At 34.0% G+C, this 27,778-nt stretch overlaps 1 protein-coding gene across 3 annotated transcripts; it reads left to right on the top strand.

Moving 5' to 3' along the window:
• The first annotated feature begins 592 nt into the window (after positions 1–592).
• Positions 593–24,029, top strand: LOC131653804 (serine/threonine-protein kinase EDR1-like). 3 transcript variants are annotated; one of them, XM_058924090.1, is made up of 18 exons: positions 598–831; positions 2,951–3,087; positions 3,372–3,773; positions 5,399–5,602; positions 5,825–6,013; positions 6,256–6,500; positions 7,112–7,219; positions 7,410–7,499; positions 8,305–8,400; positions 9,495–9,593; positions 11,770–11,890; positions 16,898–17,183; positions 20,209–20,332; positions 20,439–20,458; positions 20,706–20,862; positions 23,247–23,535; positions 23,629–23,701; positions 23,792–24,029. In XM_058924090.1, the coding sequence occupies exons 3-18, from the start codon at positions 3,519–3,521 to the stop codon at positions 23,872–23,874; spliced, it is 2,439 nt and encodes an 812-aa protein (XP_058780073.1). In that variant the 5' UTR covers positions 598–831; positions 2,951–3,087; positions 3,372–3,518; the 3' UTR covers positions 23,875–24,029. The 3 variants fall into 3 exon arrangements, with proteins under 3 accessions (XP_058780075.1, XP_058780073.1, XP_058780072.1); XM_058924089.1 differs by lacking the exon at positions 2,951–3,087; XM_058924092.1 differs by lacking the exons at positions 2,951–3,087; positions 20,439–20,458; positions 23,629–23,701; positions 23,792–24,029 and having other exon boundaries at positions 593–831; positions 23,247–23,385.
• Positions 24,030–27,778: the final 3,749 nt, after the last annotated feature.

Below are 27,778 nucleotides of genomic sequence, written 5' to 3'. Positions count from 1 at the left end.
TAAAAAATGTGAAAACTGGAATCTATCAATTCATAAATAAATCAAATTAAAAAGTTTACCAATAGATCTAGAGCTAAAAATAAATGGTGACCCAGTTATAAATTCCTCTACAAAATTATTTTGTAAGGTAATGAGGAATGACTCATTTATAAAGAAATATTTTATGTCATATATATATATATATATATATATATATATATATATATATATATATATATATATAAAAGAGATATGCACTGAAGTGTAAAATATTTTTATGGTTAGATTTACACATCTCTTCATATTTAAGATTGAAAATCTGAAATATCGAAATAAAAATAAATATTAAATAATTTGATAACCAAAATTTGATGGAATTTTAAACGAAATTTTTGAATATGCTATTTATCGAATAAAATTAAATAAAATGGTAAAGAAATTTATTTATAAGTTCCCAATAAATAAACAATTTTACCGGGAGAAGGGAAAAAGGCATAGTAGTATTTCGTATTGACGCGTAAGAAGTTGTGGATGTTGGTGAGCCAACTCTTTTGCTTAGCTGGCTGTCTGGGAGAGGTCCCCAGATCCCTCTCGTCCCGCACGTGACCCACTCACTCTCATTTCCTCAACTTCCATTTCATCCATCCTCTCAAAAAGCCCATCGCTCTCTATCATTCTCCTCTTTCATCAAAACAAAAAACCCAAATAATCAAATTCCTCTCACTCTTTCTCTCTCTATTCTGGTATCTTCGCTCGCGTATCGATCATTCCACGCTTTCCATAACATACTAATCCAGATTCAAACGCTACTCAGATTCGGACTCAAATGCTTCGATCTACTCCTGGACGACGGTGAATTCGCCACTCCTTTTATCTTTTCCGATCATTCTATTTTCGATTTTCTTGCTCGTATTATTGTTTGCGATTTCAATTTCACTTCGCGTTATTCTCAGTTCAAGCATTGTTCTGTCCGTCCGCATTGATTGTTTGATATACTTTTTTATTATGATTTATAGTGAATTGAGTTGAGTTGAGTCTCTGCGTGATGTTGATAAGTCGTTTGATTGATTCAATATGTGTTGCGATTTTCGGTGTTGATCGGGGATTTACGAGAGCTAACTTCTATATTAGATAGTTTCTGTTTATGATATTCACTGCAACACTGATTGAACTATAGAGATATATACATAATAAACAAATAGTACATAGAAATGATTGTAAAAAATTGGAGCTCTCTGTGTTGTTTTGTTTACAACGATTGTGAAGACTAACAAAGGGGAGAGATTATTTGCAAAATGGAAAGAAGAATAGTTGGTTTAGCTGGCGAATTGTTTATGGAAATTGCATGAATTTCAGGGTCATGCTGACATGTGTGTAGGGTAAGTGTTAAGTTGTCTAAATATGGAAAAAACAAAATTGTAAGTTTTGACGAATTAAATGCTCGGATTCCAAGAGAATATTTATATATTTAGTTAACCAACATAGAATACTGGTTGAAATGAAGTTACTTAAAAGAGGACGAGTAGGAGGTTATCTTTGTCATACAAAACAAAGCAATATGAGGCTTACTTTGGAAACTTTTGTTTTAGGCTTCGAGTGCTCTCTTGGACGTGCAACGATTAGCTGTATGACAACGACTTTTAACGAGTAATTATAGTACTGATAGTGATATAATATATCCTACGTTGGTGGCAGTGTTTGATCTTAAGTTAGAGGATTCTTTCTTGATTTGCCTGTAATGTTTTCAATATGTACTGCTAAGTGCTGACCATTGTTGAGCATATGTGTGATGATTGAATCACAGTTTGCCACAGCACTTTCGAGGATTATATCAAGAACCTGTAAAAAATCAGAAAATTGTTTTAAAACCAATATATGAACTATAAATTATTTCTGGCGTCGATTCTATGGTATTTGTATTTACAATTGTAAATTAAACATGGCATTGAGAGGTCTGCAGTTAGCAGCATGGATTCAATGGTGTTTGTAACTTTGTATTTACAATTGTAACTTAAACATGGCATTGAGAGGTATGCGGTTAGCACTAACATAAAGTTGTTAATGCCGATTAATTACCATTCGCAATAATGGTTTTTCATTTGAACATTTCATAGTTACCCATTATAACTCTGTGCGAATCTCATCCCCAATATTAAAGAGAAGTTTCCTCATGTGTGTATGCGTGTCACAAGAGGCGCATTTTTGACGTGGGGTTCTTTGCCATGGCGACTCCTTTGTGTTTGTTTGTTATTAATGGGAAAGTGTTGAGTGGAAATCGTCTATAGAAGGTCTCAATAGTGGGCTTTAATTTAATACAAATTATATTTCCTTTTGAGACTGGGGGTTGGATACGTCTATATTGGTTTTGTATTCAATGTTATCAAAATCTCAATCTTAATCTTAAGATCTTACGATTTTACGGTCCCACGGCTTGCTAGCGATCTTGATCGTAAGTAAAATTGCATTTCAGTGAAATCACGAGTGAAAAAAAATGTACAAATAAGGATGCTGCCACAAGGGAGATGAAGATTTCAAAAATTGTGCTGAGTTGGAATAGAAAGGAATAAAGAGAATTACGTTTGCTTTTAAATGGGCCCGGCCCGACAACAAATAAATAATATGGTTTAAATTACCTCTGTCACAATAAAGTTGTCTAAGTTCCCAATAACGAGTTAAAAAAAAACTGCCAATAATATCTGGCTAAGTATTAAATTATGGGTTCCCCCAATTATATCTGTCCAAGTAATAAATATTATTTTAGTATTGTTTTTTTTATTAAGTTTTAGTAAAATCTTATGTTTTTTATTGTGATCTTACGTTTTACAATCTTGCTACCCCTCCCGATCGTAGGTTATGTGTTACGATCTTGCTAACCCCTCCCGATCGTAGGTTATGTGTTACGATCTTGCTAACCCCTCCCGATCTTAGTCAAGATCTCGATCTTGACAACCTTGGTATTCGATGTTTGTAGGACATACATTACCAATGTAGATGAAATGTCGGAAATAAAACAACTTGCACAATGCACAGAGAGATTTCCTCTTGATACGGATGTTTTGGACTGAGATAGTCATTGCTTCCTTATGTTCTGGGCTGCGCTATTAAATGGTAATTATGACATCAGCTCTGAAATTTATCTCGTGTGCTTGTTTTGGGGATAGTTTTAGTGACTGTTTCATTGGCCTCCCAGGACTCATATGCGGGGAGCTAGGGAGATTTTAACATAGTTGTAATTTTTTTTTTTTTGGTTTGGTGATTTTACCGTGTTTTGGCAGTGAATACATCAGTTTCACATTATTAAATGATTTTGAATACTTTCATCCCTTGACATTGCTGATTTTGTTTTTTCATTACAGTATGCCATAATACCTTATTATTTTATTATTATGCAGGTTAAATGGCTTTCAGGCTGAGACAGTTGGAGCTGCTGTATAAATTTTTCAATAATTTGTATTTTAAGAACTTCCTTTAGCTTGAATATGTTTCTTATGGGCAAATAAGTGTTGCGAAATGGTTTTTCATTCCAAATATATAAGAACATGGAGGAGACACGAGAAGATGCAGGGCCGTCAGAACAAGGGTCATCTAATGTCAACGTATCATGGTGGCCTTCAGATTTTGTTGAAAAATTTGGATCTGTTGCTTTGGATTCTCAAGATGAGACAGTAATTAATAAAGAATCTTCTAGATACTCTGACAAAGATGTTTTGTCACCTCTGAAAGCATCACAAATTCTTTGGCGCACTGGAATGCTTTCAGAACCAATACCAAATGGTTTTTATTCAGTCATTCCGGTGAGGATTAATTTATACATTACCTTCTTAATGCAATGCAAAGGCTAATTAGATTGATATGGTGCTGTGCATTACGACACACTGTCAAATATTAAACTAATGGTCCGAGTATTAGTCTAGTATTACTAATAAAATGCCCAAAACCTCTAAGTATACTAAGAATATTAACCCATATTACATAAGGAAACAGTTTGGGTAAATATATATGAAGTTAAGAAACATCTTCTTAGGTTTCTTTCTCAATTAGATGACCAATTGATTTCACAATATATACCTAGACAATCTAAAGCTCATCTAAATATATTCGAAGATATTTCCCAAAAAATAATTCTAACAGAACTTATATTTCTTTCTGCATATGAAATGGTTCAAATACCCTTCGCAGCCTCACCAGTATCTATTCCAAAGCTACGATGTCAAAATGACAAAAGTTGTTTATGCATCTGGATGGGGCTGAGTTCCAGTCAAAAATAATTTCATGTAATTCTTCTTAGAATTTGGGCTGTAGGCCTAATTCATTCCAACGAACTAGGCTTGTAAGGCGGGGAATGCTCAAACCTTATAACCACTATCTAAGTCATATCTCTAACCAATGGGGGACTTTGAACTTGGCTTGTAAGGTGGGGAATGCTCAAACCTTATAACCACTATCCAAGTCATATCTCTAACCAATGGGGGACTTTAAACACATCAACGCTCAGAACTGAACATTTGAAGTATGGATTAATGCCCATGTAATAACAAGGATCTTAACACACCCTCTCATACCTAGGATTCACATACGAAGTGCAGACAAATATGTGTGGATTAGAAGAGATCTTGGACTAATAACAAATTTAGGATGAGCTCTAATAACAACTTAAAATTGGCTCCATGCCTAACTCATTCTCATAAAACTGGCTTAAAAGGTGAGGATTTCTCAAACTTTATAAGCACCACTTAAGCCATATCTCTAGGCAATGTGAATCTCTTGACAATTCTTTTAATCAAATTAAGAAGACCTCGTTGTGAACCCAGGTCTTTGTTTGTTTGTCTATATGAGTGTTATTAGAACATTGATTTATGTGAATATAGATAGTTGGTGTAAGCAAGTTGAGCCGAATATATACCTAACGCCTGAGCTTGGCTTAAGAACAAAATGAATGGCTTGAGATTGACCCATTTGTTTAAACGAGGTTAAAATCTTGGGCTAGACTTGTTAAATATTAATAAAGCTTGGGCTTGGCTTGTTAAGGATTCCATAATTTTTGACAAACAGAAAATTCAGTATATTTTGGAATTCAGCTCTGGTCACAGTATATTTTATTTGGAAGTATTGTTCAGCAATTTTTGAGAGCTTGGACCATAATAGCAATGGTACCGATCAGATGCAAGTTCTTGATGGTAGCTGGGTATATTTTAGCACGCTTTATCAAATTTATCTAGTTTAAAAAGTTCTTTTTGGTATTTAGCTGTCAAGCAGTTTTTACCTTTTAGTTTTATGATGTTCGATAACATCTCTACTCATTCATGGATTATAGCATGTGTTGTTTGAGTTTGTTGCTGGTGACTGGTGTCCTGACTCTGAATGTGTTGATTATTTCATCTCATTGTATCCTAATTATTTAATTTCTGATAATGTGCAGGAGACAAGACTCAAAGAACTTTTTGATAGTATTCCTACCTTGGACGAGCTTCATGCTTTGGACGGAGAGGGTTATAGAGCCGATATCATTCTCGTGGATTTAGAGAAAGATAAAAAACTATCCATGTTGAAGCAACTGATTGTGGCATTAGTTAAAGGATTAAACTCAAATCCAGCTGCAATAATTAAGAAGATAGCTGGATTGGTATGTATTTACTCCATTCAATTATGCGAATTTTAGCCAGCTGCAACTTTGATTTGAAGAAATCATTTCATTATAATTATGCCAGGTCTTTTGATGGGCATTACAGGGATTAAATCAATCGTATGATGACCTTTTTTTAACTGCCTTCATTTATTATTTAGTTTACTTGCTAAACATATTTAAAGATGTTTTGCATTTATTTTGACTCTATTTTTTGGACAGGTTTCTGATTTTTATAAGCGGCCCAGTGTGGAAAGTCCAGCAAAAGCCGCGTTCGATGAAACCTCTCACATTTTTGAGAATCGAGGTGTCCAGATGCTGGGGCAAATAAAGCATGGTTCATGTCGTCCTCGAGCTATCTTATTTAAAGTATTAGCTGATACTGTAGGTCTTGAAAGCAGACTCATGGTGGTAAGCTCTGATTTCTGTTGGTGAACTCAATTTCTGTGCCATACTGAGTAATAATACTCTTACCTGCTAGTGAAAAGAATTATTAGTAAATTTTCAATCTTGTTTACCAGTTTACTTCTCTCTTTTTACCTAGCAAGATAAGGACTTGATATGTTGTTATGTTGTTGTCGTTATTCAATTTTGTTCACCATTATTATTTTACTTTTGAAGAATATGTCTTGTACCATTGTTTTCTTTACCAGGGCTTGCCAAATGACAGGGCTGTTGAATGTGTAGATTCATACAAGCATATGTCTGTTATAGTTGTATTAAATTCGACTGAAATGCTGGTTGACCTTATGCGATTTCCGGGTCAATTGTTACCAAAATCAATAAAGGCAGTTTTTATGAGTCATATATCCGCAGCAGGAGAGAGTGATTCTGCAGAAAACGATTCATGTGATTCGCCGTTAGAACCAAACAGTCCTTTATTTGGAGTTTCAGAGAGGTTAGTTCTCAACAGGTTTGAAAACTGTTGCTATTGTTGTTTGGGCTTACTATAGTTTTGTTTCCCCTCAGTTTGATTTTGGTCCCCCTAATTTCAATTGTACAATGTTGTTGTAGTTTTCAATTGCTGCAATTAAGCTCTCTTGTTAGATTAATATAGATGCATGTGATACTGTGCTACATAATCTCCAGATCATCAAATTCAGTTAGCAAAGAGAATATGTGAAGCAAAATGGTATGACAATATCTAAATCAAACTGATTGGGGACTTGAACTATAACAAACATGAGTTTAATAACTGAGGATAACACATTTGCAAATGGGAATATGAGCAAAATCAGATTTAGTGAAATTCAGATGCCTAAAAGTATCATAACTCATAAATCCTTTTGCTATCTACTTTTGATTTCAACCGCTAATGATGCACTTACCATGCAATTGTGAAGTTGATCTTACATTGAACATCTCATAAAATATATCCTTCCTGTATTTCATTAAGTGAATTGTGAGAATATAGGTACAAAACCTTTAGGCCTCTATCATTATAACTGTTCTTCCAGCTACTAGAGTTGTCAACTGATTGATATTGGTCTACTTTGTCCCCTCTTACAGTACTGAGAAGGAGGAAAACCTTCAATTCTATAAAAGATTTGAAGCATCTTCAAATGTAACAGGCCTTTCCCTGAGAAATATGATGTTACGATCAAATAGCAGTTTGAGGTATTATTTCCCATTGCTTATCCTGATATGTTTCGTGCTCCTTTTCCTATTGTTTTCATCTCTTCTTCACTCACAGTTTCACTATTGTTAGGGTCAATTTTTTATATTTAAAAAACTCTGTTTTACTAGAATCTTTAAAAATGCACTGTACTAACTATTTCTTGTTAAATGATTCTGCCAATTATCTCAGTTTGTCTCATAGTGAACCCAATATTACAACTTCATTTGGTCGGCGCAGTCGGAGAAAGGTTATTGCTGAGCAGAGGACAGCTAGTTCAAGGTTATTCATAATTCCTTTTATTTCTCTTGGAGTGATGAATATGCATGCTAGGTTTTGGTTCAGTACACATAATCTGTATCATTCCTAACCTTTGTTTTGTTTTTCTAAACTTTGTCAATCATGGTTCTTAAAAGTTTAAAGATTTTAGTTTGATTTTTTATATACAGCCTTTCGCTTATCTTGTATGGCAATATTGGTATCTTGACTCCGATTTGCATTTTTTCTCTTGGTCTCTGAGTATCTGAAGTTTTATACTGCTGATAGAGCCTAGATATTATTGATACTACAACTTGTAACTAGGACATGTCAGTTTTCTCTTTCTAACTGATTTTTTTGTGTATATATATATATATATATATATATATATATATAATTTTGTGAACTTAGTGGCAATGGTATCTAAACAATCTCCAAAAATCACACATAACAATTTTAAATTTATTGCGAGTCCATTCGTGTTTCACATATTTGGATAAGCCTTCTATAAAAGCAGTTTGTCTCTAAACTAAGCATATAAAGGTGTATCCACCATTAATTTGATTCAAAGGGCATCATTAACTTAACTCGCTAAATTTTAAAGGTTGATGATACTTGATGCCCTAACTTTCTCTTTCAAGTGTAGCTTTCCCCCAATATTTCTAGCTCTACAACATGGTAATTGTGTTCCTTATTTGTCCATGTACATGTTGTCTTTTAACATATAGTGGGAATGTACTTAAACAATCTCTAAATTGTACGCACTAACTTAAAAATTTAAAAGTTCATGGTCTGTCTTCTGATGTTTGAAATATTTATGATTTTGCAGTCCAGAACATCCATCATTTCGAGCACGTGCACGGTCCATGCTTAGTGGCGATAGGACAGAATTTAGAGATTTTGCCGATGACCAGGCTACATCAAGGTTTTTACCATTAGGGGCCCCTTAATGTTTGCTTATATTCTATAATATCTGTTTAGTTATAAGGCCTTGCATGTTTTTGTCAGCATTATCATACTATAAGTTTATTTGGTCTGGTGTTTGGAATTTCCAAACCTGGGTTTTGGCAAAAGTTAAAAGAGACAAGCTTTTGTGAACACAAACCTTGGCAATGTACAAATACACCTGAACTTGCACTCTATTGATTGGCTGCTAACTATTTGTTTTTGTGGATTGCTACTATGTTTGAATAAAAACAATTTGCTAACAAACTTTTCTTTATCCAAGCTTGTACTTTCATGTCATGTTTTCACTTTTATTTTATTATTATGAAACTAATTATCAATTTATGTGACTGATAACTAATATTTACCTATATGATGCAAACATAGTAATATACACAAATCGTATGCGCAGTCCTTTATCAATTGATTTGCTACTTGAGGCGTAATCAAACTCATTAAAGAAAAATCTATGATGAAGTTCATCGAAACAAATTTATGAAACATGAGATCCTTTTTTTCGTTTGTGAGGAATCCACTTGAGCTATGGAATCTACAAATTTGATATTTTAGTTATTTGCATTTTTTGTAGAGGCCACAAAATATTGTAAACAAGTAAGAGGTTTGCTTAAAAACTTGTGTATTTATTCATCTTTAATATCTTCACGTTCAAAGTGTACCAGCTCAAGTCTGAAGTGCTTCCATCAAAACTGACAAGGCCTAAACAAGTAAATAAAAGTAGAAAAAAAGAGACGTAAATTGTAATCACCTTTACTATCATCACTCTAGATTTGTTTTTCTCTGCTCATAAATTTGTTGTTCAAGTTGTTGCTTTGAGACATTATTTTCATATTTATGTTCCTTGATGTGAGTGTTTCTTTCCGCTTCAAATAGTTTTGTTAAATTGGATGGGATTTTAAGGAATATAAGATAAGATTATGTTGGCTGACAGTTACTTTCCCTTGTTTACTGTATGCTATAAACATTTGTGGAATTATCTACCAAATTTTTTGTCCTTGTTCTTTATCATCTCATTGTGTAAATAAATGACTTATGAGGTGCTTATTCGTTTCTCAGATCCAGCTATAGATCAGATGGTGCATCCTCATCAGAAGTTCGTAGAATACGAAGACGAAGCATCAGCATTACGCCAGAGATTGGGGATGATATCGTAAGGTTGATTGTTGTTCCATAAAGCTTCTGGATTTGTATTTGCTTCTTTGTGGAGTGTGTCGCCCTTTGCATTGTGTGTTGCTTTTGAAATTGAGTAAATTTCTGCTTTTTAATTTTTTAGCTAGTTGTCTTCAACATGTTTCCGTTTGTTTTTTGGACACTTGAATGCTCATGTCAATTCCTTCATGTCTTAAAGGTGATAATTTCTCTTGATCTTTCTGTTAACTAAATATGCTCTTGCGAAGGTATCTAGTTAATCAACTCTTGATTTGTCAAAAAATTTCCACATGTTATATTCTGCATTAGATTGTTCAAGATTAGGAGTTTTGTTTTCCTTTTCTCTTTTAGTTAGTTGTTGAGTTTTCTGTTAGGTTAATAAAGGATTCTGTTACAAATTTCAAAGTGTTACTCACATAATCTTATTGATCAGTAGGAAAAAGTTTTCTGTTAGGTTAATAAAGGATTCTGTTACAAATTTCTAAGTGTTACTCACAAAATCTTATTGGACAGTAGGAAAAAAACTCTCTTGGGTCTCATCACTCATGAATGGTTGCAGATGATTAGGTCAGGAGACTGAGGACTAGTTATTTTTATCTGTCTGAGTAGGTTCATAAGATTTTGGCCACTTGGAGGCTGGAGTTAACATACGTGCAAACATAATGTCTTGTGTCATTTGAAGTTGGAATATGCTGCTGCTGCTTGCTTGTTACAGACATGTTTTGTTCACTGAACCATCTCCTGACTTTTAGGGTATTTATGGTTGCATAATACATCTCATCCCCCCTAGACCTGTCAAGTTTTAGTGTGTGGGTGGGGGTTACGATCCTATTGAATTAATCTTCTTTTTCTTAATCTATTTCAACCAAGGAAATTTGGAGATTGCTTTTTGTGATGCGTGATGCATTCGCATGAGTGCAATACAAGACACTTTAGTTGCAATATTTATCGCCCGATTTTGTATGTGGGCATGTCATAGGGAGGGAGATAGACGACCTAGTAGAGGATTAAATCTTTAAGCTTTGTTTGTATTAGGATCTTAAAGTCCCATATTGGTTGGAGATAGAGCATTGAAAGAGTATATATAGAGGGACACTCCTCACCTTATCAACCGGTTTTGTAAGAATGAGTTGTCAAACTCTAATATGGTATCAAAGCCTATCGATCGGATCATGGGCCGCCCACCGTTAATATCCACGCACTGGTTGGAGATAGAGCATTGAAAGAGTATATATAGAGGGGCACTCCTCTCCTTACCAACCGATTTCATATTTTCTATAAATGCTTATATGCAAAAAATCAGGCTTTGGGTCCTAAGTGCATTTGCTTGTTCTTATTTTTAGAGTGTGTGAGTTGAGCCTAACTCTTTCCTACAAAACCGGCTAGTAACGTTAGGGCTGCCCAAATCAACACAATATGAAGGTGTTGGAGGCTGCATTGAAGGCAAGCCATATGCTGCAATGAAGGTGTTGGGCCTCACGAAGCGTGGACGGTGTGGGATGCCCAACAAATGATATAGCCTAACTCATCCCTATAAAACTGGCTTGTAAGGTGAGGGCTCTCCAAGCTTTATAAACACTTCACAGGCCATATCTCTAAGTGATGTGGGACTAAATCCACCGCTTCAAATCCAACACAATAAAGGTGTTGGGCCTCACGAAGCGTGGACGGTGCGGGAAGCCCAACAAGTGATATAGCCTAAGTTATCCCTATAAAACCGGCTTGTAAGGTGAGGGCTCTCCAAGCTTTATAAACACTTCACATGCCACATCTCTAAGTGATGTGGGACTAAATCCACCGCTTCAAATCCAACACAATAAAGGTGTTGGAGACTACAATGAAGGCAAGCCAAATGCCGTAATTTAGGAGACTAGGGGTGGATCTCAATGAAGGCAGAAATTCCAACACTTGTAATTCAGCTCAACTTCAAAATGAACTAATTTGATAGATTATTATGAGTAGAGGGCTATTATTTTATTTGCTCCTGCCTTGCTTGCTAAGTAACTAATGCCGAGAATACATGCTTATAAATTATAATACATACTTATGTTAGGTACATTAATGATCCTTTATATAAAACTTTCAATCTGCATGGTTATTTGTTGTATTAATAATGAATGTTATCTTTGTGCTTATTTATAAGTATTTCAAATGCGGATAACTCTTGATCTATTCATTGCAGGGCCGTACGTGCAATGAATGAAACACTAAAGCAAAATCGTCTTATGAGAGAGCGAGTGGATGATAATTCATTGTCCCATTCTCCAAACAATATAGTTAGTGATGCAAATCTTCAGAAAAAAGTATGTCTTTTCTTTTTTGCTAATAATGGAACATACTTTTATTGAAACCTTCTTTCTCTGCCTGTGAATCTTCAGCATCTTACTGAACATTTCTTCTATCATGTTTCAAAACTATATCTGAGACCTATTGTTTGAACTCTTGATAGTCCCGATGACATTTGCCAATTGATACAGTTCGAATTTTTGTGTAATACTCCCTCCATTCTCTTTTATAAGCAAATTTTGACTTTTAAATTCATTGAATATTTAATGTATCTAGTTTATATGTAGTCTAAATATATTATTTATTGAATGAATCTAAAAGTCAAAATTTGCTTATAAAAGAGAATGGAGGGAGTATACATTATTATTCCCTCGGTCTCATAAGAAGTGTCTCATTTACACTTTTTCTATGTCTCTTTCCGATATCAATACAACATTGATTATTTTTTCCAGTACTATACCCTTATTTATTAATTTTCACTCCATTTAACTACTCCACTAATTATAATTAATAAAGACAATTTAGTAAATGATACTAATTTTATCTTAAAATCAACACATCTAATTATTTTCTTAAGAACGACCGCACATAGCTAAGTGTCTTATGAGACGGAGGCAGGCCGTACTTTCTTTTTCTTTTGAACTGTGAACAGTACTTGAAAGACTGATTTCAATCTGATGGAATTCATGGCCATTTGAAGGATATATGACATTCGTTTGGTGGTTTATTATGTCTTACAAAAAAGAAAAGAGGATCAGGTACCATGGAAACATAAAATAAAACAATGGATAAATTTAGAACAAGAAAAGGTATTACTCTTAGGGTTTGATTTCATCACACAATCAAGAAAGAGCAATATACTGTCATGATTCTATGGCTGTTTTTCTTTTCTTTTTTGGAAAAGAATGCATTATGATCATTTTAATAGACTTTTTGTAATTTATCCTTCAAGATTGCAAAAATAATACTGGTGTTCTATAATGATCGAAACTCTGCACTAATACTATATTTTTGAGGGAGATTTATAGGTTAAACCGTATTTAGTAATATCTATCATAAGAAATACGACAAACAAAAAACCACACATTATAACTATATGTTAAATAAAGTAGCATTTACCTTTAGAAATATATTTGAGGGGGATTTATAGGTTAAAACCGGATTTAATAATACCTATCCTAAGAAATACAACAAACAGAAAACCACACATTATAACTATGTGTTAAATAAAGTAGCATTTACCTTAAGAAATATGATTCGTTTCTTTGTTTAATATTTTGCTCAAATACCTTTGTCTTCAATATCTGTGGTCCGGTCCAAAGCAATATGATGAGCATCTTGCTTGATGATTGCAAAACAACTTCGTTTAATAAATTTCAATTCATGACTTAGTTGCTTGCTCTAGACTCTAGAGTCTAGATAATACCAAGGCCATAACACACTATTACTCGTCCTCAAATCTAGATTTAGAAATAATCTCCTGCATATTCTTCGAGATGACGAGATAGCCCTCTATAAGAACATGTGACGCAGTCGGAAGCCGTCCAAAGGAATAGCAAGCGCTAAACCTTGAATGAAAACAGGGTTGCAAGCGCAAACCCTATAGATAAGGTCTGGAGTCCACCAGGAATAAAGAAAACTTTGGATTCTATTATAACAAAAGAGATAATCCTTATGGCTATGCCAAAGGTCTTTAAATACATAAAACAAATAAACCCTATTGGGCCTTATGGGCTTTTAATCCAAAACAAAATTAAATAAAACAAATAAAATAGAAATTGCTTAAATATTAAAACTAAAATTGCTTAAATATTAAAATGCTTTCCGACGTTCGATTTCTTCTTTGATACGCACAATCCTCCTACATCAGTCTCCTTCACTTCTAAAGAACTCGACCCCGAGTTCTCTTCTTGATAAAGAACTTCATCTGGCAGCTTGCTATAATTGTAAGTACCAACTGAAAACCTCTCCTTACGCCGAAACGCCATCACATCTTCTCCCACATTGAAAACTTTGATTTCCATGTGTTTATCTCGCATAGGAGGCAAATCGTTTGTCGGCTCATCTGCGGTCAACTCCGTGAAATCCTTTAGGATCCCTAGTAGTTCTTCTGGAATTGTTGTTTCCTCCTTTACAACATTCATCAACCCTTTGATCATCACTGGACAGAAACATTCAGTTTCTTTTACAGCCTCATCAAGCTCCTTTTCACTCTGCATCATCATCAAGAATCTAGACTTCTTTCCTTCTGGATTCTTATCAAAGTGTAAAACAGGAGCCATAGCAATTTTATGTGTGCCCCATGTAAACATCATCACGTTATCCCGTCCTCGATAAGTGATATCATTATCAAACTGCCAAGGCCTACCAAGTAAAATATGACAAACATCCATATCAAGAACATCACAAAGTACCTCTTCTCTATAATATTTTCCGATGGAGATAGGAACTCTGCAGGTTAGTGTTACTCGAACTTGGGAGCCCTTACTTACCCAACCGAGGTTGTACGGCTTCTCATGTGGTTTTGTGGACAACTTCAAATAATCTACCAATTTTTTCGACACCAGATTCTCCATGCTGCCACTATCCACAATTAGATTACACACTTTGTTCTTGATAGAACAATGTGTCTTGAACAAATTCTTGCGCTGCCCTTCGTCTTTGGATGCTAGTAACATTCGCTGCAACACAAAATTTACCCTCTCATCAGATTCTTCCACCGCAAACTCAACATCGGCATACTCATCGTTCTTAACTGTAGAATCTTCTCTTTCCTCATCTTCCTCCCTTTCTTCCACAACAGCAGCGACTCTTCTTGTTGGACAAACATTTGATTTGTGGCCTCTTCCGTTACAACGATAACATGTGTCTATAGCGGGTCTAGCATATGGATTATTTGGCCTCTGAATTGGTGCTTTACCATGCTGCACACTGCTAGAGCTGCTAGCCCCCTTATTCCCAAGATTGGAATCCCGGGGTGTTGCATTCTTTTCCTTGTCACCTGCTGATTCACAGTTACTTTGGGGCAAGTACCTTTCAATAGACGAGAAATTTCGAGGGGATTTCTCCATCAATTCTGCCTTCAAAGCCAAACTAGATGCTTCAGCTACGGTCCATACAGTCTGTAAACCCATCTTCTCCTGCAAGGATCCCTTTAGGCCACTGATGTATCGAGCCACTTTCTGATTCTCCCAATTCATTGCGCTCAGAAAACCGCAGGAACTCAGCTGTGTATTCAGTCACGGTTCTCTTGCCCTGAACACACTCGATGTACATCTTATAAAGAATCTGCTCATAATCCTCCGGTAAAAACCGCTCTAGCATCAATTGTTTCATTCTTCTCCAAGTTCTGACTGGCCTCTTCCTTTGTCTCTGCCTTTGAACAACAAGTTTATCCCACCAGACAGCTGCAGTACTTTTAAGCCTGATTGCAACCATCTTAACTTGTTTGTTCTCAGGGACACCCATAACGTCGAAGAACCTGTCGACGTCGATCTGCCAATCAAGAAACTCCTCCACTCCCATAGTTCCGTAGAACAATGGAATATCAGCCTTCACTCGATAGTCATGGTTGTTCTGTAGATTCCCACGATTAACCTCTTCATCGTAAGTTTCTTCCTCATCAGAACTCGAATCTTCGACACAGTTTCCACCCCGCAGAACCCTAGTCGGTTCCTCTCTCCTGTCTCTTCGCCGATTCCCATTGTTGTTGGCGTTGTTCGCCTGATTTGCTAAATTCGCCATCTGTTCAGTCAAAGCAGTTTGAGCCGCGGTAAAAGCCGTGGTAATTCCCTCAAGATCTGCTTTGGTCACCGGTTCATCCGCCATAGTTGTCAAGTTATGAAAAGAACAGGAGAAAACCTGCTCTGATGCCAACTGACGCAGTCGGAAGCCGTCCAAAGGAATAGCAAGCGCTAAACCTTGAATGAAAACAGGGTTGCAAGCGCAAAACTTTGGATTCTATTATAACAAAAGAGATAATCCTTATGGCTATGCCAAAGGTCTTTAAATACATAAAACAAATAAACCCTATTGGGCCTTATGGGCTTTTAATCCAAAACAAAATTAAATAAAACAAATAAAATAGAAATTGCTTAAATATTAAAACTAAAATTGCTTAAATATTAAAATGCTTTCCGACGTTCGATTTTTTCTTTGATACGCACAATCCTCCTACATCAACATGGTACTCCGAAGTAGATTGTCCACCAGAGGGAGTTCGAACACAATCAGTATATGAGTAACCAATAACTTTGGAAAGAGCTCCATTTTCATTCAATAATCCTTGACCATAAGATCCTTTAACATGTCTCAAATTAAGAACAACTACTTCTCAGTGATTACATGAGAAAGCTGATGAAATTGAATCACCACTGAATCAATAACAATATCTATTCGAGCGATAGTATGGTAATTTGGCTTACCACCTAATTTTTGATACCATCCTAGACTTCTATAGGAAAGTCAGTGGGCTTACGATTTGATTTGCTAATTCCTCATGATTTAGGGTAATTATGGGTTTATTATGTGTTGTATTATAATTATGTAATTACTTTCGAGAAATCAATAATATAGGTAACTGTAAATCTTTGGATTGGATTTATGTGTCTTGGTATGTAGAATATCCATCATTGTGTAGTTTTGAAAAAGATTTCATCACAGGCCTTTTGTTTCTCTTCTCTCTCAACACTTAATAACTCTGAATTTAAATAATTTTGATCTAAGCCAGAAGTTGAGACAAATTAATTCCATACTGGCATTCTTTTGTGCTGGTGTCCTGCATTGGGTCTATTTGTGGTTTTCCAAACTCAACACATTTAAAATTCATGTTTGCATTGAAGTTGGTGTCTTGTGAATTATGTTTGTCAATCGTCATTGGTTATTATTGTGGTCTTTAAAAAGTTGGATTAGCTATTCTATTAAAACATGAAACTTGTTTTGGCCCTTTTATTTTTGAGAAGGGTGATTTTCTTTTTTCAGTTAATTTAAATATCTTACGCATGATTCTCGTTGTGTAATTGCAGGTGTCAAATTTCCATCATGGTCATGATGAAAGGCCTAGCTTATATTCTTTTCAGCGTGACCAAGTAACATCACAAAAGGCAACGTCATTACCATCTTCACCACATGACTATAGAAGTCACGCTTCTGAGAGAAGTGAGCTATCAAGATATGGAGTTAATGATGAAACAGAGTCGACCTGGAATAAAGTACTTGAATCTCAAATGTACAATAACAAACCTTTATTGCCATATGAAGGATGGGATATTGACTTCTCAGAGTTAACTGTTGGAACTCGTGTAGGGATCGGTAAGTTTTAAATCTCAGGGTTATCATAGTAAAAAGTAATATGATTTGCACCTTGTGAGATTAGATGTAATTTGTTTTGTATGTGATGCATATATTTTGCTAGTTTAAGATTTATTACTTCTGTTGATGATTTTTCCTGCTGCACTTTGTCATTTAAATAAAAATAGATATGAATTACTCTCTTTTATGAGTAGTTTTATTTTAAATTAAAAACTAAGTCTGCTGTGCATGTTCCAACACCTGTTTATGAGGGCACCCAGACTCTCCTCCGCCACCACTGCCTTTACCAGATCCAACTCTGGATCTTCCTATTGCTATTTGTAAAAGTATACGTCCTATTCATATTCCATGTCCTCATTATATTACTTGGAGTTAGCATCATCTTTCTCCTTTGCATTTATACTTGCTTGTCTTCTATGGCTCTTGTTGCTATTCCTAAATCTCCAGGTGAAGTTATCCCATCCCGAGGGGAGGTAGGTAATGATTAACAATATGCGTGCACTTCAAAGCAGTGATACTTGGGAAATGATTCATCTATCCCCAATGATACTTGGAAAATGATTCCTCTATCCCCTGGGAGTCTTTAGTAGGTTGTCATTGGTTTTATACGACGAGTGTTGGTTCAGATAGTAAGATCAATCGATTTAAGGCTTGATTAGTGGCCAAGGAATATACTCAACTTTTTGGGTCGGATTATAGTGATACTTCATCACCTGTAGCCAAAATGACAAATGTTGGGCTCCTTTTGCATGGTCCTCTTGAAGACGAGGTGGTGTATATGGAGCAACCACCTGGGTTGGGTTTGTTGCTCGGTGGACGCCGCTTACTATGGTTTATCAGCTACAGATGTCTCTCTATGGTTTTAAACAATCTCCTCAAACTTGGTTTGACAGATTTGGCACATAGCACAACGGCTTGGTATGATTCATAGTGAATTTGACCACTCATTTATTTTATCATCACTCAATTCAAATGTCGCAACTTATTGATTATGCAGATAATATTTTCATAATTGGTACTGGTCAATTTGGAATACTCCCGTTGAAACGTCTTTCTAATAAGTTGCAGACTAAAGACTTTGGTATACTTTGTACCTTTTGGGTATTGAGTTAGTCCAATTCAAGGATGGTGTTGTAATTTCACAAAGGAAATATGCTATGGATATTCTTGAAGAAACAAGTCTATTGAATGCCAAGTTAGTTGATATTCCTATGGATCCAAATGTAAAATTTCTACCTAATCAGAGTGAGTCTCAACTAGATTTAGGGTAACATAGGAGAGGAATATCATGTTGGATCCATATTAGGAGATTTAGGGTATCATAGGAGAGTGAGCCTCAACTACGGAAAAATGAACTATCTCACAATCACTTGTCTAATAATTTACTCTGAATATGGATGTTGAAATTTGAATTCTGAGTTAGCCCAATTCAAGGACGGTGTTGTAATTTCATAAAGGAAATATGGTATGGATTTTCTTGGAGAAACACGTCTATTGAATGCTGAGTCAATTGATACTCCTACGGATCCAAATGTCAAATTTCTACGTAATTGAAGTGAGTCCCAATTAGATTCAAGGTTACATAGGAGATTGGTTGGAAAATTGAACTATCTACAACCACTCGTCCAAACATTTACTCTGAATATGGTTGTTGTAATCCGAATTCTGAAATACATCAAATATGCTCTAGGAAAATGGGTCATTTATGAAGATAAATGACATACAATGATATATGGCTACTCAGATGTTGATTGAGTAGGCTTATCCGTTATAGGTATTCCACTTTTGGGTATTGTACTTGTTGGAGGAAACTTGATACCTTGGAAGGGTAAGAAATAAATTGTAGTTGCAGGATCCAACGCTCAGTCATAATACATGGCAATGACATTAGTAACACAACATTTGTAACAAGTGAGCTCATTTGGTTGAAAGAGTTAATGAAAGAGCGCAAGTAAGCTCATTTGGTTGAAAGAGTTACTCAAAGAGCGCTTTAATTTGAAGAGGCAAGACCAGTGACACTAATTTTTTATAATCAAGCTGCATTGCATATTGCCTAAAATCTATTTTTGCATGTGATGATCGAACATGTTGAGATAGCTTGTCATTTTATTTGAGAGAAGATTGAATAAAGCGATATCCTCACAAGCTTTGTCAATTCCAATGATCAATTGGCTGATATTGTAATCCCTGCGAGGTCCTAGAATCAGTTCTATATGTAGCAAGTTTGGTGCATTTAATTTATAAGCTTCAACTTCAACTTGAGGGTGGGTGTTAATATTTAAATATTGGAATGGAATGTTTTGTATATATAAGAATATTTCATTCTAGCATATTCTCTTGCAATAATGTTGTTGATTGTATAATAGTTTGTTTCTTAGCTTATATAATAGAATCTCCGTAGTGTAGTTTAAGCATACGGTTCCACCATATGTCCCTTCTTTTCCCCTTCCCTCAACAGGATATGAAAGAATATTTTTTGAATGGAAAGTAAAAAGTATTTTAGATAGCATTTTCTTGGGACAAAAAGTTTACCCATGGTTTAGGGAGGAACAAACATTTAGCTTTTGTTCGGTCCCTTGTCTCCCCCGTTTAGTCTAGTACAATAATTTAAAACACAATACAACTGAAGCTGTGATGCCATATCCTTTATTTTTCAACAAATTTAACGCACTAGGAGCATGATAGGATCTTATTCATGTTCATATTATGTCTCTCATGTATATAAATACTTGTACATACCTCTTCGTTGTATGCAAGAAATATTCTTTCAAGTTAAGTTTCAATAGATACAAGAGGGGAATGTCTTGAGGTGATTTGCATTGTTAGAAATAATTGGAGTATTATGTGCCATGTGCAATTTTACGTAGAACTGCTATTCAGCTTTAAACTAAATAGATTTATCGTTTTGGCATGGTTATGGTACATGATCAAATGCTAATTCAAAGGCTTGTTCTTAAGGGATGATGTAGTAATGCCATAGTTAACCATTGCTTGAGCATTTATGTATATTTTTTTTCTTTTTCAGGCTTCTTTGGAGAAGTTTTTCGTGGCATATGGAATGGTACAGATGTTGCAATAAAGGTTTTTCTAGAGCAAGATTTAACCGCCGAAAACATGGAAGATTTCTGTAATGAAATATCTATTCTGAGGTATTTGGTTATTGATATGCAGCTTGTTAGCCTTCTTCTGTTGTGCACAACATGTTCTGACTCCTTCTGTTTTCTTTTGAATTTATGTTCTTGTTTTCTCATCCAGCCGACTCCGACATCCTAATGGTATTTTCCAACATTTTAACTATTTACTTCCATAATTTTGGATTTCACATCGATCTTGCATATTTGTTTTATACATATTGTAATTAATTAAAGGGCTTATGAATTGTTCTTTAGTAAAATCTTCCTCACTGATAAGTATAAAAAATAATATTACTATATTATGCAAGCTTGGTTACATAAATATATCATGTAGCATCTTTCCCTCTCAGTATAGGTGTTATTTATATAGTGATAAAATTATATGCAGTTATCTTATTTCTTGGTGCATGCACAAAGCCTCCACGTTTATCTATGGTTACGGAATATATGGAGATGGGATCATTGTATTACTTGATACATTTGAGTGGTCAGAAGAAAAAGCTCAGTTGGCGGAGACGACTAAAGATGATGCGTGACATATGCAAGTAAGTATTATGATTATGCATACCTTCTCAGAATCTTATCTCTCCATTGGCATTTATGCTAAACAGTTTCTTCACGTCTATAACTGCAAGATGATACTTGACATGTGGAAGTAAGTACTATGATTATGATACCTTCTCAGAATCTTACTCTTCATTGGCATTTATGCTAAACAGTTTTTACACGTACATAACTGCTTTGATGTTTTCCAATCAATCTCATAAGCTCTCCGTTCAATTTCACATGAGAAATCACTGTGTTGTCTGTGTTCCATGACTTATTGTCTTCCTTTTCCAATTAATTTTAAAAACCAATCACAGTTCAAATTGCTTGAACTGTAAATCATTGTCTGTGTTCCATGACTTATTGTCTTCCTTTTCCAATTAATTTTAAAAACCAATCACGGTTCAAATTGCTTGAACTGTTAATTGTTGCGTGAACCATAAATCATAACAAATATAAGATTTAGAGACACAATGCAACATATCTTGAAATCTATTGTATAAATGACGTATAATGCTTAAGTTAATAGCTTCATAGTAGTAGTTAACAAAAAACTTAACCAATGCTTAAGTTAATAGCTTCAGAGTAGTAAACAAAAAACTTAACCATTACGCTCAAAATGAAACTGTAAGTTTTTTTTGTTACATTATTAGAGTTTGACTTAACTCAATCTTTAATATCCGCGCACCAAACCCAAAAATAATGCTGGGCGTGAGGGAGGCGTATTAGGAAGATCCTAAAATCCTACATTGGTCGGAGATAGAGCATTGGAAGAGTTTATATAAAGTGACACTCTTCACTTTACCAACCGGTTTTATAAGAATGAATTAGGTCAAACTCTAATATGGTATCAGAGCCTATCGATAAGACTATGGGCCGCCGACGCTTAATATTCACGCACCAAGTCCAAAAAGAATGTTGGGCGTGAGGGGGTGTATTTGGAAGCATTGAAAGAAAGTGACACTCCTCATCTTATCAATCGGTTTTAACCGGTTTTGTTAGGATGCGTTAGGTCAAACTCTAATATGGTATCAGAGTCTATCGATCGGGCCATGGGCTGCCCACTGTTAATATCTGCGCGCCAAGTCCAAAAAGAATGCTAGGCGCGAGGGAGCGTATTAAGAAGATTCTAAAGTCTCACATTGGTTGGAGATAGAGCATTGAAAAAGGTTATATAGAGTGACACTCCTCACCTTACCAACCGGTTTTGTAAGGATGAGTTAGGTCAAACTCTAATACGGACAACATACCTATTATGGTATGGAAAAGTCTTGGAGATACGGGTATTAGGTGGCTTTCGACTTTTTAACGAGATTATAAGGTCAAAATAGTGTTGGACTAATAGATAAGAATCACTTTAATTATGATTTATAAGAATACGAGATATATACAAAATTGGGCAAATTATTGAAGGATTAAACTTTAGTGAAATGCTTAAAACTTTTGAGAGTCATAGCCATCACATATTTTAGTCAGCGTCAAGAAGCATTTTTTTTTTCCATATGATATAGTACTCCTTTGAGTCGAGGGAGGAATTAAATAGGAGGTTAAAGACAAGGCTTAGATACGTATGACTTCCGTGCAATTTTAGCATAACGCGACGCATTTCTAACTTATATGTGAAAGTTAGAGATCATATCATGCCATAAGTTATACGGTTTTAATATTTTGGATCTTTAGTGCAAAACAACAAATAAATAGGAGATTTAAACCATTGAATTTTAGTAGAGTGGTTGAAATGGAGGAGAGTTGGAGGTGTTATATGATACAAAAGTATCTCACAAGCTAAAGGGAAATTTATTTTACAATTGTAAGACTGGTGGTATTGTTTGGGATGAAGGATTTGGCGGTAAAGAACCAAAACAAGAATGGAATAAGCGTAGCAAAAATGATGATGTTGCGTTGCGTTGCGTTGCGTTGGATATTAGAGAGTTAGTTAAGGTAACACCTACAAGAACAGTTAAGATCTAGAAATTAATGAGTTGGATATAAGTGTGTTGCGTTGGATATTAGAGAGTTAGTTAAGGTAACACCTATAAGAACAGTTAAGATCTAGAAATTAATGAGTTCGATATAAGTGTGATATATACTAGAACATTTCGGTGCGTTTGATCCATGTATCCAACCTCACTAAGTGAGTAAGTTAAATTGTTGTAGTATCAATTGCCAAATGATCTACCATTTGAGTCAAGGCAATATTTATTTAATTGAAATTATGTTTTGTTAGGCCATTGGTGTCAACGAATTTCATCTATTACCTGTTTTTAATCATAATCGGGTGAGGTGTTGCCTCATTTCAAATTTAATCATTCAATTGTTCTCATAATATTGGAAACTACATTTGATATGTCAACATTAATGTGTACACCTTGGTTACATGTAGGGGTTTGATGTGCATACACCGTATGAAGATTGTACACCGTGATTTAAAAAGTGCAAATTGTCTAGTGAACAAGCATTGGACCGTGAAAATCTGTGATTTTGGGCTTTCAAGAATAATGATAGAGTCTCCAATCAGAGATTCTTCGTCAGCTGGAACTCCAGAATGGATGGCTCCTGAACTCATCCGAAATGAACCATTCGATGAAAAATGCGACATCTTTAGCCTTGGGGTGATACTGTGGGAGTTGTACAACTTGAACAGACCATGGGAAGGCGTACCACCTGAAAGGGTATATTCAACTGATGATCTATTCATTTTCCAGTGTTTTCTATTTCTACTTTGCATTTCATTGTATCAAATTATCATTTTTACTTTTGATCAGGTGGTTTATTCTGTTGCTCACGAGGGTTCCAGATTGGAGGTTCCTGAAGGTCCACTAGGCAGGCTGATTTCAGGTCCCATTATATTTCTCTAATCACATTTTGATGACAAAACTTATACTCATCTGGTTCAACTTCATTTTTTCTTTTCATTTTTGTTTACAGATTGTTGGGCAGACGCACATGAACGGCCAAGTTGTGATGAGATTCTCTCTCGTTTGGTGGACATGGAGTACTCAACGTGTTGACACAATCTTATAGCTTTTGTACATAGAAAACTTTGGGTAGAGTTTTTACATTGTGTTATCTTTCGGCTACTGTAAATTTTGTTCTCAGAATATTCCGAAATATAAACTGATGTTTCATCTCTACTTGAAGCAATGAGAGAAGGATGAATTTAATACATCTTGTCTATTTTCTGAGCCATGAAAAGAAGTAATCTATTTCTGATTGAAAAAATAATGATTTATTATCAAATCCAAAATTGAACACGAGCTTCTATTATTAGATAGAAAGATAGGGATGAAAATATAAGACAATTTTTTTATAGACTCCGTGAAAATCTTTGCTGAGAACTTCAAAATATCTTTCGGAAATGCATATCCGAAAACATCAAAAAAATATTGGAATTTTGGTTAAATTGGATATGCATTTCCGAAAACACTAAAAAAAATTGGAATTTTGGTTAATTCGGATATGCATATTCGAAAAAACTCTAATAAATTGTCAGTTTTTTTTGGATATGCATATCCGAAAAAATCTCAAAAAATTTAAAAATTTAGAATATTGATTAATTCAAATTTTTTTAAATTAATATAATTTATAAATTATGAATAATAATAATGATAATTATACTGTTCATATTTCTATTTTAATTTCAATTATAAATTATAAAATAAAACTAAAAAAATTTCATTATTTTTTGATAAATTTCCTATTAGTAATTACTAAAATTTTAACTAATACACAAGGATTATATGAAAAATAAAAACATTAATAATTATTCAACAAAAATTTAAAATAAAAGAGATCAACTAAAAATAAAATTATTTATTATATTCATATTTTAATATAAAATTTGAATTACATAGTTTTTTAAAATTAAAAAAAAAATCACAAATATAAACATTATTTTAATAACTAATTATGATTAAAAAAATCATTTATATATAAAATAATTTTTAACTTTAAAATTGTTTTGGAAATTTTGTTTACAAAATGTATTTTTTTAACTATAAAAATATTTTTGAAAATTAGTTTATGAAATGATTTTTTTTATCATAAAAAGTAATAAATAAATTGTAAATAAATATCTTTATTATTATTATTATTATTATTAATTTTATATATAAAAATAAGGTGTTAATTTATATATTTATTAGGCTAATATTATTATTATAACTTGATTATAATGATATTGTTTACTGTGAAAATTGGTAAACAACCGTTGGTCCTCCCAAAGTCCTAAACTAAGGGTTACTTGCAAGATCGGCCGGTTGATCTTGAGACAAGTGCTAAGGTTTTGATATTGTACCAGTTCCGTCGATGATGTTAGCCTAAGAAACGATTTTTTAAGACCAGAGGAACAAGTACAACGGCTTTCCACACGATGGATTAGGCTCGACCGACATGTAACTCGTGACCCATGGAAACAAACCTAAACGTAATAACTTGACAAATCTGGATATTCACTGATCTTGACCTATTATGGTGACTCGTGACCGACAGAAGGTCGTGAATTCAGGTTTGTTCTACACAAAGTAAGGATTGACGGACTCTTTTGTGAACTCGAGACATGTAACCAAAAGAGTGTCGACGTACACGAAAATGTAGAATGAATGCTGATCAATGAATAAAACACACGTAAAAACTTCAAAGTAAATAATTGAAATGTAAAGATTTTGCATTGAAATAAAAGTGGTGATTCACGTACATCAAACACTTAGTAACTCTTTTTTCTTGAAGTCGGAAATTGAGCAGAGTTTTGGCAAGCAGTTTGAGTATATCAGCGAACACACCAAATTCTACATTAGAATGACTTATTTATAGTAATTTACAAAGATAATTGCCTAAAGCAATCTACGACTGAAATTGAAACTAAAAACAACTGCTTCATGAGATCTCTCCATATATTTGGCGCCTACAACGCACGACCTCTCGAAGTAACTTCCTGTGATCTTGAAATTTGAAAATTCTCATCTTTGGCTCTTTACGGATCAACCGCTCTTAGCTTCGACGCTTGCATTTGTCAAGGACATAATCATGATAATTCTTGCCAAGTATGGGAAGCCAATGTGGTCGACAAAATTACTTTTGACCATTACCTCTGATCCACATCATGGTTGATTCGACCTACACGCTCCTTCGACGTACCTTCACTTCGACTTTTCATGTACATTTTTTCACATAAGTCTTAATCACCCGAAGCGCCTTTATTTGTAGGGACCCTCCCTTAACTCTTGAGACTATCAACTGGAATACACGTCCTTTATTTTCTAAAATATCCTTTATTTTCTTTTTTTTAATAAATAAAATAAATGCAATTTAAAAATAATAGTTTTCTTAGTAACTTCCATCTGTTATTCATGTGAAAGGTTTAAAAGTTAACTTCTATTCTTTATAACTCCAATATCGTTGGGTAGTTAATTTCTTTTACTTTTAAGTATTTAAAATTTAATAAAGAGTGGTTATTAGAAGTTACTTAAATATCTATATCTATAACTATATATAAAGGGATACATCCTTTTTGGGCTGGCCTATTTTACTTCCTAAAATACCCTTTATTTTCTTTTTTTAATAAATAAAATAAATGCAATTTAAAAATAATAGTTTTCTTAGTAACTTCCATTTGTTATTCATGTGAAAGGTTTAAAAGTTAACTTCTATTCTTTATAACTCTAATATCGTTGGGCAGTTAATTTCTTTTACTTTTAAGTATTTAAAATTTAATAAAGAGAGTTAATTTCTTTTACTTTTAAGTATTTAAAATTTAATAAAGAGTGGTTATTAGAAGTTACTTAAATATTCACTTTATAATAAATAGTAGTCATTGGAAGTTGTTTAAATCATTATCATTTTATTAAACTGCAACACACAAACACACGGCTTTACACCCAATCTGAATCCACAACATTTTAAAGTGGATACTAGAATAGTGCATACACCATTTTTTTAATAGAAAACAGCGGTCGTGTCTAAAGAATGAGCAGAAGAGCCGTGTCAAAAGAATGAGCAGAAGATGGTAGTTATAGCATGACATACAAACACATGTATACAGAAACATCCATTACTATATGTTTTACTTATCTCAGTTTTTTCTTTCTTTTGTTTCTAATTGTTTATGTGATTTAATTCTATCATGGAGTTTGCTTTGATATGTCACGTTGCCATTGATTATTTCCAAGATTTTATTTAAGACTTTGCATCCAAATTTTTCTTATAACTTTGTACATCAATGGAATATTCTTAATAAATACTAGCGTCTAAACGGGCACTCACGTGCCTGTTTATCCGCTTTTTTTCATGAATACGCGTCAAAATATAAAACGGTTGTTTTTATTTAACTTTGATTTTAATTTAAATTATTTATATAATAAAATTTGTGATATGCACTATTATGTTAATTAGTTGTCAAGTTAAAATGTATTATGTCCTCTCTATCCCTCCTTTTCTCTCTCTCATTTTCTGTGATAGACATTTTCCTAAAATTCAAAACATCATCTTCTATAAAATAATGAAATGCTGAATTAAAAAATCAATAAAGAATGATTTTGATTCAAGCAGATGGACTAAAACTCTAAAATTAACTAAAAATGAGCAATTTGGTCAAGAGTTGTAAACCCACGTTAAAATGTCAATTTCTATACCAAAAAGTATAGTAGGATGTTGGATTAATTGAATAATATAAGCAAAAAATCTCTCTAATACTTATTATTATTTTAACAAACAGTAATTTAAAATTGCTACAAATGAGTACCATCTTTCTCGCATACACCACATTCCTTTCATCCTTCATCAGCACACAAAAGCATCCCTTCATATAAAAAACCTGTAATTTTCATAAAACTCATTAAATATATAATTAATTCTTGAATATTTCTAATTCAATAAAAATAATTTAGTTTGCAAGTATGTGACAAAAATAATAATATG

This window comes from Vicia villosa, linkage group LG2 (genome assembly GCF_029867415.1).
Source record: "Vicia villosa cultivar HV-30 ecotype Madison, WI linkage group LG2, Vvil1.0, whole genome shotgun sequence".
Lineage (NCBI taxonomy): Eukaryota > Viridiplantae > Streptophyta > Magnoliopsida > Fabales > Fabaceae > Vicia > Vicia villosa.
The sequence above is the reverse complement of the archived record's forward strand: the minus strand, read 5'-3'. Positions and strand labels throughout refer to the sequence as shown.

Excerpts from the sequence above, each read along its gene's own strand:
- LOC131653804 (XM_058924089.1), top strand. The coding sequence starts at position 3,519 with ATGGAGGAGACACGAGAAGATGCAGGGCCGTCAGAACAAGGGTCATCT. Across the intron at positions 8,401-9,494 it reads GATGACCAGGCTACATCAAG|ATCCAGCTATAGATCAGATG; the intron begins GTTTTTACCATT and ends TTCGTTTCTCAG. Across the intron at positions 23,536-23,628 it reads AAGGCGTACCACCTGAAAGG|GTGGTTTATTCTGTTGCTCA; the intron begins GTATATTCAACT and ends ACTTTTGATCAG.